The 12,983-nt window shown below is 40.4% G+C and overlaps 1 protein-coding gene across 2 annotated transcripts in view; it reads left to right on the top strand.

Moving 5' to 3' along the window:
* The window catches only part of LOC107084376 (protein tyrosine phosphatase type IVA 2-like), a 23,980-nt gene extending 17,839 nt beyond the window's left edge, over positions 1–6,141 (top strand). For both annotated transcript variants that reach the window (XM_015374182.1, XM_015374183.1), the window contains exons 2-7: positions 1,086–1,394; positions 1,704–1,812; positions 1,894–1,986; positions 2,185–2,315; positions 4,416–4,490; positions 5,964–6,141. In XM_015374182.1, coding sequence (XP_015229668.1) covers positions 1,390–1,394; positions 1,704–1,812; positions 1,894–1,986; positions 2,185–2,315; positions 4,416–4,490; positions 5,964–6,072 — 522 coding nt within the window. In that variant the 5' untranslated portion in view covers positions 1,086–1,389 and the 3' untranslated portion in view covers positions 6,073–6,141. The remainder of the gene's footprint in view (positions 1–1,085; positions 1,395–1,703; positions 1,813–1,893; positions 1,987–2,184; positions 2,316–4,415; positions 4,491–5,963) is intronic.
* Positions 6,142–12,983: the final 6,842 nt, after the last annotated feature.

Raw genomic sequence — 12,983 nt, 5'->3', positions numbered from 1 at the left:
AAAAAAAAAAGGATTTCTTGGTCTGTCATTATGCTTTACCAAGAGCTCCTCAAGAGGAACGTTTTGAGTTCTCTTTTAAATTCTGTAAAAACTGTTCTCTAAAGAAATGTTGCTGTCAATTGTAAAAATAATTGACAGATTAATTGATTAGCAAAACGGTCGTTAGCTGCAGTTCGAATTGAATTATTGTCCAGCCCCGCCCAATAACAATATTGTCCCAGGAATGATCATTAAACACCTTGGATAATGAAAAGGTTTGTTTCAGTCCATGGATTTCTTTTAATTTAAGTAAGTTGATGTTGCCTTAAGCACTCTGAGGACCAGTTGCTGTTCACTGGGTTTAGCTATAAGATGCACACTCAACAGAGAAGTAAAACAACTGTTTAAATGGTAAATGGCCTGTACTTGTATAGCACTTTTTCAAGTCAGGAGACTTAACCAAAGTGCTTAACATTGCATTCAGTCATTCACCCATTCACTCACACACTGATGGTGGCAAGCTACACTGCTGCCCTGAGCTCACTGACAGAAGCGAGGCTGCCATACACTGGCACCACCGGGCCCTCTGACCACCATCAGTAGACAATGCAGGTGAAGTGTCTTGCCCAAGTACACAACGACACTGAAAGATGGAGCCGGGGCTTGAACCGTCCATCCTTCGATTTCAGGGCAAACTCCTACATCCCCTCCTCCTACACTGTCGCCCCTTTACTTCCATCAGAAATTAAAGGATAATCTGATGCTTGAGGAAATGCCTTCATGATATTTGAATGGGTTAATTCTGTATTAGTTATGGTCATACGATGGGGCATAGCGGGTGAGAGATTTTCTTCCTGAATCTGGTTGTGTAAACACTTATGTTTAGTAAACTTGGATAGATTATTTTTAGATTTTCATGATGGAGACTAGTCTCTAAATTGGTTTTGAAGACATGCATGACGAAATATTTTTTCAGCTTTATTTTGCAACGTCTGGCGCAGGATGACTTTATATCCGTTCTGTGAGAAATATACACTTTTTCTATTAATCTAAAGATCTGTCATATATTGTTATAAATGAAATCCCATCTTTTCCTCTCTTCCCAGGCTTTCTGTGTTGACTTCAGCCGTACCTATATGGCGTGTGTGACCGGAGAATTCTGCCAGGCACAGCACCTCACCTCAGCGGAGAAGTGAATCGGCCGACCCCCGAGGGACTACGCTACCCAGAAACCCCCCTGACTGCCAGCACATTAGGAACTGCTGACTCTTCCAAAAGGCCGCCGCCCCCCCTCCCCTCTGGGATACTGCGTAGTCCTTGGCCTGCCTTCCCTGCCCTGTCCCAACCAATACGAAAAATATTTGCTTTCAACTTTCTCCTTGAACAGCCAATCACAAACAGCTCTCCTGAATGGGGTAAACTCATTGGATGACTTCTGGATAGTCTCATCTTTTTTTTTTTTTTCCCCATTGTTTTTGTTTTATTTTACTTTTTTTCCACATCCCAGAATACTGTGGACTAGTTTTCTTTTTGTTGCTCTTTTCTATGTGAATCATCCTGCAGTGAAGATTTGTTCTCCCGACCATTGTACTTCACATCTTGTCCTTTTTATTTATTTTACCCTCCCCTGATCACATACACCTCCTAGCAGTCTGTACATCTGAGCCAAAAGTTGCTTTTTTTTTGTTTTATAAGAGTATTGTATTGTAATTGTTTTTTTAAAGCCGTCTCGCCAACATGAACCGCCCTGCTGCAGTCGAGATTAAACATGAGGCCATGAGGTTCCTTATCACGCACAATCCCACCAATGCTACACTCAACAAGTTTACTGAGGTGAAGCATTATCTGTTATCTAATGTGTTCACATCTGCTTTAAGGCCCTCTGACATGAAATCATTATTCAATTTCTTCCAGGAACTGAAAAAGTTTGAGGTCAACACTTTGGTGAGAGTTTGTGATGCCACCTATGATAAGGCTCCAGTGGAAAAAGAGGGCATACAAGTCGTGGTAAGCATCTCTAGTAACTAGTGGCTTTAAGGGTTAATTTCCGATTTGTCCAGCTTTAAACTGTTACATTAATGTTTCACAGCCATGCAAGTGATTGCAAAAGTAACATCACTACCTGTATTAGCATTCGTCTGTATTGTTCACCCCTCTGTCTTCCACTGTGGTTCATATTGATTAATTTCCACATCTTGAATCCAGGACTGGCCATTTGACGATGGCGCCCCTCCTCCCACGCAGATCGTAGACGACTGGCTCAAGCTGCTTAACACAAAGTTTCGAGAGCAACCTGGCTGCTGCGTCGCTGTACACTGTGTGGCAGGGCTGGGCAGGTATGCATGTTTCACTTTTGATTCCAAAACTAAAGTACCTCTCCTTGCACTTATTGTTTTTAATCATGTACCAAAATTGCACTCATCAAACAATAGACTTGGTGTTAAATAGAGCATTTTGGGAGAAGGATTTTACAAATGAAAATCTGAAGTGTGGCATTTGTAGGTCTTCATTCATGTCTCTGAGACATTAATTTGTAAACCAACTTTTCAGAACAGTATGGCTTCAGTTTTTGCCAATATTTAAATCAGCTTTGTTTATCTGAATGTGGATCTGTGAACATCGGTCTCTACATCTTGTCTCAGATTTCCTGTTGGGTCTTGGATTGGGCTCTGCTACCAGATCCAATTCATAGATTTTGTTTTGTCATTTAAATTTCATAATACAAATGACAATCATCATATATTGCTTTAGAAAAATAGCTTGGATTTGAATCACCCCACCTGGAGGTGACCTTGATTTAAAATTCAAGCTGTTAAACATGCTTGTAAGGTAATCATGTTTCACTACAAACAATGAAAAACACTAAATATTATCAGCTTGTAGCAGCAATCAATTAGCCAGTTCAATAGTTATAAGTAAATATTTAAGAACAAAGTGATGAACTGCTCTAAGTCTGAAAATTTAAACATCATGAAATTGAATCATCAATCATGAATTTAATGGCCATAAACTGAAAATATAATTAATCACCCAGCCCAAAATGAGTTTTTTTTATTTAAGAAGCAACTAATTTCACAGTATCTTCTTTAGGGGCATCACAGTAAGGTGGGCAGGATACAAATGTTAATGCCGCTCTTCGCATTTTTATGTAAATAAATACAAGTCCTGTTCTTTCCAAGGTTCCCTCACTACATGTCAAATCACAACAAAACAAATGTTTTAGTTTATGACGCAGTTTACATTTGAGTCAAAGTTCTGTCTGTTTTCATTTCCCTCAAGTTTTATATTCAGAAAGAAAAGCATTAAAAAGCATTTATGTTTAGTATCGACTGCTCTGGTCAGTCGGGGCTCATCTCCATCCCCTGTAACACAGTGACTCCACTTTAATAAGGTTACAGAGTTCATGCACTCTGCTGCAGGAAACAGAATGGTAAAGAATCTGAGAAGTCCGTTTTACCCTGATCTCCTTTTCATCGGGCCATCCTCCTGCTTCATGTTCACCCCTTCGCCACCTGCTTCACCCTTGCCAGACATGACACACATTGAGCTGATTGTTTTGTCCCTGCACAGTTTCAGCTCGTAACTCGAACCGTTTTCTCCCTACTGTTCCCCCTGCTTAGTAAATAAAGTCAACCGATTAGATAATCCTTGGTTGCAACACGTACTTCTCTTCTCTCACTACAAATTAATGCAATTAAATGTTTATACGATTGTCGTGTCATGAAAGAGGCTGCAAGCGTAATGTGAAGTTATGGCCTGTTGTAATCACACCTCAGGGTGACGGAGAACTACAGTAAAGTCGTACTGAATAACACGAGTGTGAAAACGATGCAGGCAGGAGCAGATGATGTGAGGAAACTTGTGTGAAAGTGTCTTCGCTGACAAAGTAGAGGCCCACCCTTAGCGGGTTTCTTGCCTTGCTGTGACATTCCAGAGGTTTTTCCAAGTATAGTTTAGACTGGTCATTTCTGAATTCACCAGTTTTTCTTTTCTTTTTCTTGCTAAAGTTTCCTTACTGAGCTCTTCTTGGTTCGTCTGTAGTCATATCTTCTCACCTAACACTCTTTACCACACTTATTTCTCCAACACTGCTTCTCTTTAAAGTTTTTGAGCTAGAAAAGTAGCTCTGTTAGCGCTGATACCTGATCTGTTAAGTGGTCCAGGGAGCTGCTGTATTTATTTACTTTTACTCATTCTGTGTTCCCTCTGGTGACAAAGGAGGAGTCCGTTTCACTGTAACTTATCACAGAGCATGAGTACAGCACCTCAGCAGGGCACCTGTGAACTCCAACACCCCTGTAGATTTCCCAGGCCTGTTTCCCAGATTTACCTTCACCCCCTTATTATTGCTAAGGAGCCCTGCAGCCTTGGTATTTCATCTCCTGTTCTCACTATTCTTGCTTTAACCAGTATGTTGGATTCCTTTTACCTTTCAGAGCTCCAGTCTTGGTGGCCTTAGCTCTCATTGAGGGAGGAATGAAGTATGAAGATGCCGTGCAGTTCATAAGGCAGTAAGTACCTGTCGTACCTGTGAGCTTTAGACACTTCCCCCCCCACAAGACTTATGGTATGTTGATAGATTATACGCAGTTTACCTATAAGGGATGAGAGTATTTGATTCTTAATACAGTGACCATCCAGCTTCCCTGAAGGCGGTGGCTAAAGCTAATGGATTGTCCCACAGTTGTAGGGAACAAAACTGACTTCCACAGATTTTAAACAACTACAGTCCCAAACGCCTTATAGAGGTTTACATTAAAACAATTTTCTAAATGTTTTCCAGTCACTGACTGAACATTACAAGAAGAAACCAATGATTATTTAGAAAAGAAATTTAGGTTGGAGGCGGTGTGCGTCCAATGAACGTCCCACATGAAACAGTTTGACACAAAATATTTCAGGCATTTCTGGTCAAAGTAACAGAAACTTAAAAGCTTAACGGTTAAAGCTGGAGGTTCTTAGATACATTTTTTCAATGCTTTGAACTGAAATTCCTAAAATGTCTTTGACTTGACTGGATTTTCTCTATTCGAAATAAACCAGTTTAGCTTTAAGATTCATCAGTGTTTTTGTTCGGTGTGTTTTTTTTTCAGCAGTTTTTGGTGCTACGCTAAAATTACAAACCCAGAAACGGAGGAAAGCAAAACGCCTTTTAAAGGGATTACACACAAAGTTGTTAGTCTTTCTTGGAAATAATTGAATCGTTCTGGTATAAAATCAAAGCTTTCCTCTCATGCTATAGCTCTTCTGTGTATCTGAGACACTCCTAAAAACCTGTTGTCAAAAGCTGGTATGAAGCCTGTAGGCTGTAAATTGGGTAACTCAGGTGGGAAACCCCTTGACAAACATACCAGAGATGAAATAAAAAAATAATTTGGAAGATCACATTGAATAATTGTTAGAAACCCTGTAAAGATTAATGCTTTTTCAATTGGTTTCACACAGGACCTTCTTTTGGAGCTCACAGCTTCATATAATTTCCTGATGTTCAGCTTTTTCGTGCCATTTAAAGACTTCTCTAGCGAAAACCATGTTTACATTTGATAGTTTATAGATCTGTATTTCGATTGGTATTTTGATATTTTTTAAGGCTGAACCAGTTTTCTTGGGTTTAGCCTCATTCAAGCTTTAGCCGTCAGGTTCAGCCAAGTCAAAAATAAGTTTTAAAGATGCATTGTGTGCTGTAGATTAGATATTAAAAGATATTAAATTTATTAAAAAGAAAACACTTCCTCCAAAATGTTAAAGCTGTCCTTTTAAATTAGTGTGTGGTTGAAAAGAAATTCAATTTCACATGGTTATACCTGTGCTGACTGAGTTAATAATTTGTAGACAGTTTGTTTTGCTGTTTTCCTTGCCAGTCAGAAATAATCAATAAGCAAAGTGGATTACTTTAAAAACGGTAATCATTGTCTTCAGAGCTTTGAATGTGTTACTTTCTGGATTATAAACTAAACCTTCCTGTTTTGTTGTTTTTTTTGTAGGAAGAGACGTGGAGCCTTCAACTCCAAACAGCTTCTTTACCTCGAGAAATACAGACCCAAAATGCGTCTGCGGTTCAAAGAGAACGGCCACAACTGCTGCGTGCAGTAGGCTGCCCGTCTGTGCATCTGCTTGTAATGCACATAGTTTGGAATCTTCCAACAAAGAAGATTTTTAACATAAAAAAATGAGTGCTATCAGTAATTGTTGTGATGATTTGTAAACACTGAGTCATGGTTAATTGATCTGAGAGAAATCGAACGATCAAACAAAATGAATTTAGATCTGGGGAAATCCACCAGCCGAACCAATGAATGGAAGGTCAAAGCACACAGATGGGGCCCGCCTCCCGGTTCTACAGCTCAACCAAACCACGGGCCAGAATTTCATCTGTTTTTTTTGTTTTTTTTTTTTTTTCCTCTCAAGTCCATCCTGTACTTTCTTTTTCTTTTAAACTCAAGTTGTAATCATGGGATATTACCTTCCATCATGTGAATCTTTATTTTTTTTCCACACATACATGCTAATGAAATGTTTGATTCTGTTTTTATTTCCTTTAATTGTTATTAGGCCTTTAAAAAAACATTTTTAAACTTTGAACACATTGTGATTGTGTTTTTGTTTTTGCACAAAACTCAAAAGGTTCACCTGAAAATGCAGTAATGTTTTTTTTTTTTAGTTTTTGGCTCTTCACGTGCTTCAAGTCACTTTCAGTTTAGAGATTCACAGAGGCTGAATATATCATATTTATTCGCAAGAGAAGTGTGGCAGTGTTGAGTTTGGCAGGGGCAAGGACACTTTGTCATTCAACTTTTATGTGTTTATTTTTTTTTTTCCCTTCTAAGTCTTGTTGGAGTGCAATAATCAGTCCACCTCAAATACGCCCATCAGAACCTGCTGAACATCAAACACACACTTGCAGACATTTCAGAGGGGAAGTAAGAGCTGCTTCAGCTGGTACTCCTCCAGCTGTCATTCACTTTACCAAATCAGGGGATGGCGCTAAAGGATTTCCCAAACGAATATGCAGATTTCAGCTCACATACCCAGAGCCCAGAGTATGGTCTGACACGTGGTGGAGAATGGAAAATGGTCAGTTTTTTTATCATTGTACCCATTTTGAAAACATCCCCCAATTCGTATTGGTTCTTTAAAGATAAATAAATTGAAATGAAAAGCATTCTTGTGAGTTATGTCTTTTCTTTTCCTGTTGAGGAATGGCCTTCTATTCAACCACATATCAAAAGGTAATTTAAAAACTTGGTATGAGACTGAGAGCCTGTTCCTTTGTGGCAGCATTTTTAAAATTGTCTTCATGACTAGCATTTCTTAGATGGTATTTGCTCATCAGGTATGTCAGTCAGAGGCTGTCCTACATGTTCTTTCCCCAGTGGAGGGTGACTCACCACCACGTGGAAGGCGCAGGACACCGTGGTACTGAGAAATGACTCACTAAAAGCCTCACTAGGTCACGACTTCATGCAATGCAGGAGCTGGATCAAAGCCCTCCCTCTGCTGGTTAACTTGGGTAATGGCATTCGGAGGTTTAAAGAACAATGCCCAAATCTTTTTGTTTTCAAAAATGTTAGACGTGTGTTTCTATTATCCACAATTAAGTTATTAATGTTAATCTGTCAGTTGAAGTGACAATTGCTTATTTTTGTCTGAAAGGGCATGGTTGGTGCATCGGTAATCCTCTGTGCCTCCAACAATATTGAAGAAATAGAAATGCATCACTGGAGCCTGCTTTGAAAAGGATGAATGGCAGTCTCTAGGAAATCTGTGCCAAGTGAGGCAAGATTTGCATTCCCTTTGTTACTCATCGCTCTCATTGAAGTTTAACCGCTTTGTTGAGTTACAGATTTAAGTTACAGCATAACAGGCGGAGAACTGGTAGTACAAGAGTTCAGGAGGGAGTTTGTCTTGTTCTCTGTGACCTTGTAGAAGTCAAAATCTTCCACCTTGATGCACTTGATTTGTAGCTGAGGTGTGTTTCTAACTACCGGAAGATAAGATTATAGGGGTAAATATGTCAACAGAAAACCTTTTCACAGTTGGATGAAAGTGTATTTTTCCCAATGGGCGTCATGTTTTCCATGTGTGGGCGTCACAAAGAGCTAAAAAGATCTTTGTATTGTAGTCTGAGTCAGCATGCTCTCATCCTGAGTCATGCTGTAAAAGATAAAGATCAAAGCTTCAAACCTGTTACTGCGACATAAGGGTAGCCTTTTTTTTTTTTTTTTCTGGATATCAACATTGTGTGTTCCTCCCTCTACAGTCTTCAATATGCCAAGTGAATCAAGAGTCTTATTTAAGTTTATTTGCCTAAGGCAGCTACAGACAGGATTTTATGAGAATTAACAGTTTTGTTTTAAAGTAACAGGTACTTCCAGTTCCTACACATCGCAAGTATTCATGCTTCTTTTTCATGTGGTGACCACAATGTGTTTGGGTGTGTATGTGTTTGTCAAAACGGCACAAACTCGGAGAAATTGGATTTATGGCTTCCATCCATGTTCATTAGTTTTAGACATTCATAAATTCTCTACTGGGTTGAGGTCTGCGCTTTGACTGGGCCATTTTAACACGTTCTTGATTTGATCTAAGCTAGTGCATTACTTTCTGGCTTTATGATTTCTATTCTGCGAAAAGTTTAGCCTCGAGAACATTTTCTATTTAACATAAAAAGATCTTGGACTAAAGGTTAGATATGAGTAAACAAAGTAATGGAGCGGGGCAATCAATAGTACTCTAGTGGAGTTGTGAACGGAGGGAAGGATGGGTGAAGAGCAAATGTATTGCATGCCAAGATGGATAAAACCTGAGACCCAAGTGCTTGAAATACACTATGAACTTTTGAGTTTATTGAAGCCTGAGCAAAAGCCTCAATAGCTGCCAAGTGCATCGATGCAATAACTACTGCGGTTGGCAAACCCTTCTAACATTTTTTTTTCTGCTGATTGCTTCTGGTGAAAAAATTCATTAGGGGCCCCAAAAAGTACTAATTAAACACTATCAGGACTAGAGATGAAACGATACATCGGCCTGGCAATACCTTTGCCATAAATTAACATTTTATCCTTTTATCAGCATCTGCTGATGTGTGCATATGTTGCCAGCTTTGCATTGTGCAGCCATACTTTGAGATCAGATGAAGGAACTGCATTGTTGCTCCCTCCATCAAGATAACCATTGTTTATGGGCTGCTTGATTTCTTTATATATTTCTTTATAGATTTCTATATATATATATATATATATATACACATACACACACCAGGGGCTCAGAGAAGAGCTGGAGAAAACCTGGAAGGTCAAGACATCAGTGCTACCCGTGGTCATTTGGGCCCTCAGGGCAGTGACCCCCAAACTTGAAGAGTGTTTATATATATATATATATATATATATATATATATATCTTAATGCATTGTATCAGTTTCCTTCTGTTTAACAGTTAAGCAACAGTTCATGTTGGTTTAGCAAAGAAAAGATTTCAAGGTGTATGAACACATTTGCGAGGTGCTGTACATACAGTTAGTGTTTACAGGACATTCGCTAAACTGTTGTTTATATGACTAGAAGTGGGACTGAAAAAAGAAGTAAATGATTTATTACATTGGAAAGAAGAGAAAAGCCTTTCCATAAATTGCCCCACAGGTATGTTTATCTCTGTGAAGCATCAGCTCTTGGTTTTCTGATTCCTAACCCGTCTTTAACATCTACCTGCCCTCTGACCTGGAAAATGATGCTTTGATGATCCCACCAGCTGAGACTGACTAGACTACTGTAGAGCAAGCAACACGTTCAGTTCTCTGAAAGAAGTTATCAGAAAAAACATATTTGTGAAGCACTGATTTCCTTTTATTAACTCTCCTTCTTGAAATAACCTATTTCCTTCCAGATACAATTAGATGTTTATTTCAAATGTGTTAAAAAAGCAGCATCAAAACTATTAGGGTTTCTTGTACCTGCTTCACTAGCACTTGTACAGTTTGTTCTGAACCTGGCTTTATATATAAAACACATAAAAAAACCAACTCATGTTGACTAACTGCTGTTCTCTCAAATTGCTACTCTTGGTTCTATTTTCTACTCCACAACATTTCTGAAGGTGTCAGCTCTGGACTACAGGCTTGACTATTATTACAAACCCAATGTTCAATAAATGAACTGTGGCTGATGTAAGGAAGGACTTGGTGAACTCAAATCTGTAAATATTGTTTATGATTTAACCTTTTTTCTATCAGGGATTATATTATGAAACACTATACAACAGAATCAAATGGGTTAACATATATACACACTTAGTTTCCAATTCTTATCTTCCTCTAATCCTAATTTTGTTTTACTGACTTGTTTAAATACTTCTACATCTGTACCCATCCTTAATGTGTTTTGTTTTCGATATAAGAGTGTTTAAACTGCACAGTAATTTTAACATGTTTGATTAAAAAGATGAAAATGCATGCATGTTGGTGGGATGAAGGAGGTCTTCGAAGTACTCTGCCCACCGACACATAATGTCCACGGCCTTTCCGAACTCTTCCCATGCCCAAGTTGTTGCCTCGGTACCCAGCTGACCTGCCGATTTGTCCCACAGGTCAATAAAGCCCAATAGGACTCTTTCTTCAGCTTGACAGCTTCCATCACAGCTGGTGTCCACCAGCGTGTTCAAGGGTTGCCACCGTGACATGCACCGACAACCTTGCAGCCACAGTTCCGACTAGCCGCCTCAACAATAGAGGCATGGAACATCAGACTTAATGCCCCCCACTGAATGTGTTCCAAGCTCTCCCTGAGGTGGGAGTTAAAGGTATACTATGCAACTGGTGTTGATTTTCCAGCGAGGCTCCCCCCAGAGGGCGAAAGTAAAAGTGCACTGTCGTAAATATGCACAGCTGTTCTCCTGGTTTCTCCGTCAAGCCAGGCGCGGTTGTTTTGTGCTTAGCAGACAGGCGAACACAACGAATGACTAACACAGTGAAAGTATGAACATGCACACAGAGAGAGAGAAACCATTCCAATGTTACTTACAATCGCATCAGCAGAAACGCGAGGTCCGCGTCAGCCTTGCAGCCTTCTTTTTATTTTAGCTCTCGCCATTCGGAAAAAGCTTGCCCGATGTTCACCCGTGTATGACTTCTCTCTCTGTCCGGAGCCCTTTTCCTCTTTCTTGCCTGCTCCGACATGGGCTTTCGCTGTTTTCACGCTGGTTATGCCATGATAACTGCACAAATATCGCCACTGCGCTAGCAACGAGCATGCTTTTAACTGGGGGCGTGTAGCAGTTCTCGCCGTAAAGCAAGACCGACTCTCGCGAGACTTCTGAGCCTGTGGGTGCGGGCCGAGGGCTCCTGCAATTGCAAGTGCGGTATTTCCCCCACAGACCACCAGGGCGGCCGAGAATACCTTTGTTCAACCTGAAATGACTCATTTAATCATCCAAAATGTTATGGAACACATTAATTAACTGAAAAATGTTGCATAGTGTGCCTTTAAAGCTCCTTCTCATGGGGGACTCTGCCAGATGTTCGCAGCAAGCCCTCACAATAAGTTTGGGCCTATCAGGTCTGACCAGCGTCCTCCCCCACCATCGGAGCCAACCCACCACCAGGTATTGGTCCGTGGAGAGCTGGATTGGAGTCCCCAGAAGGGGCACTCTGCAGTACCCCCCCTAAGGACTCCTGTTATGTGCTGTTTGGCACATAAGCACAAACAACAGTAAGAACCCTTCCCCTCCACAACTAAAGCGGAAGGAGGAAACTATCGTTCACCGGGGTGAACCCCAACATACTGGCACCAAGATGAGGGGGCAACAAGTATACCCACTCCTGCTCGGTGCCTCTCACCAGGGGCAAATCCAGAGTCGAAGAATGTCCAGCCCTTTCAAGGAGACGGGTTCCAAAGCCAGAGCCATGTGTTGAGGTAAGTCTAACTATCTCTAGCAGGAATCTTTCAACCTCACGCACTAGCCCAGGCTCCTGCCCCACCAGATAGTTGACGTTCCACGTAGCCAGCTTCTTCAGCCGAGGATAAGAACGCCAAGGTCCCCGCCCTCGACTGCCACCCATTACACATTGCACCTGACCCCTTTGGCCCCTCCTACAGGTGGGGAACTGATTGGAAGGGGGACCCATGGTTTCTCTTCAGGCTGTGCCCGGCCAGGCTCCAGGGGAAGCCCAGGGAAGGGGGACAATTAACAAAATATCAAATATCACTGTTAATCTATTTTCAAAGTCGGGCTGGGAGCTGGATCTATACTAATGTTGACTTGATACTGTAGCATGCATGCCATTAGGTAAGTAACTAACGCTGAAACCAAGGTCCAGTCACGGAGCTCATTATTCATGCAAAAAAAAACAAAAAAAAAACAGGAAATGCCTTTTCCGTTATAACTGGTGAATCATTCTTCCGATGGTGCCAATGTTAACACAACTGCAACCTCCAGAACATAAAGTTAGCTTAGCATGAACAGAATACTGACGTAAACAACCCTCGTTAACACAAAACCAAGGTAAAATGGTGATGTTTTCTCTTACTTGACATTACCCAGCAGCCCTTGCAGCTACTCCAGCCTCACAGGACATTACAATGACTGCCTGAGTGACTGGTGGAAAAAGGAGAAATAGAGATTTGGACTGACAAACACAAAGGTGCTGACTGTAAACAGTTCATCATGACCTATTATGTAGGTCTACAGCCCATCTTTATCTGAATAGATGCTTACAAAACACAAATATATCTTATTGAATAGTATTTATTTTCATCACCAGTTATCATAGTAGAAAAGTTGTCTCAAGCAGTTTGTGATGCATTGTGGAAACAGGAAATGAGCCCCTGGTCTAAGAAAACCTGTACAAAGACTTACTTTTACTTATTATTTATGTAGCACACACTTATCATCCTTATTTTATTTTATTCTTACCCTTATCTTATTTAATGCATATCCTTATTTTATTCTTAACCTTACCTTATTTAATGCATATCCTTATTTTATTCTTATATCTTATTTGTACTTACAAT

This window comes from Cyprinodon variegatus, unplaced genomic scaffold, assembly GCF_000732505.1.
Source record: "Cyprinodon variegatus isolate N-32 unplaced genomic scaffold, C_variegatus-1.0 Scaffold98, whole genome shotgun sequence".
Classification (NCBI taxonomy): Eukaryota; Metazoa; Chordata; class Actinopteri; order Cyprinodontiformes; family Cyprinodontidae; genus Cyprinodon; species Cyprinodon variegatus.
This window is presented reverse-complemented; position numbering and strand designations above follow the sequence as displayed.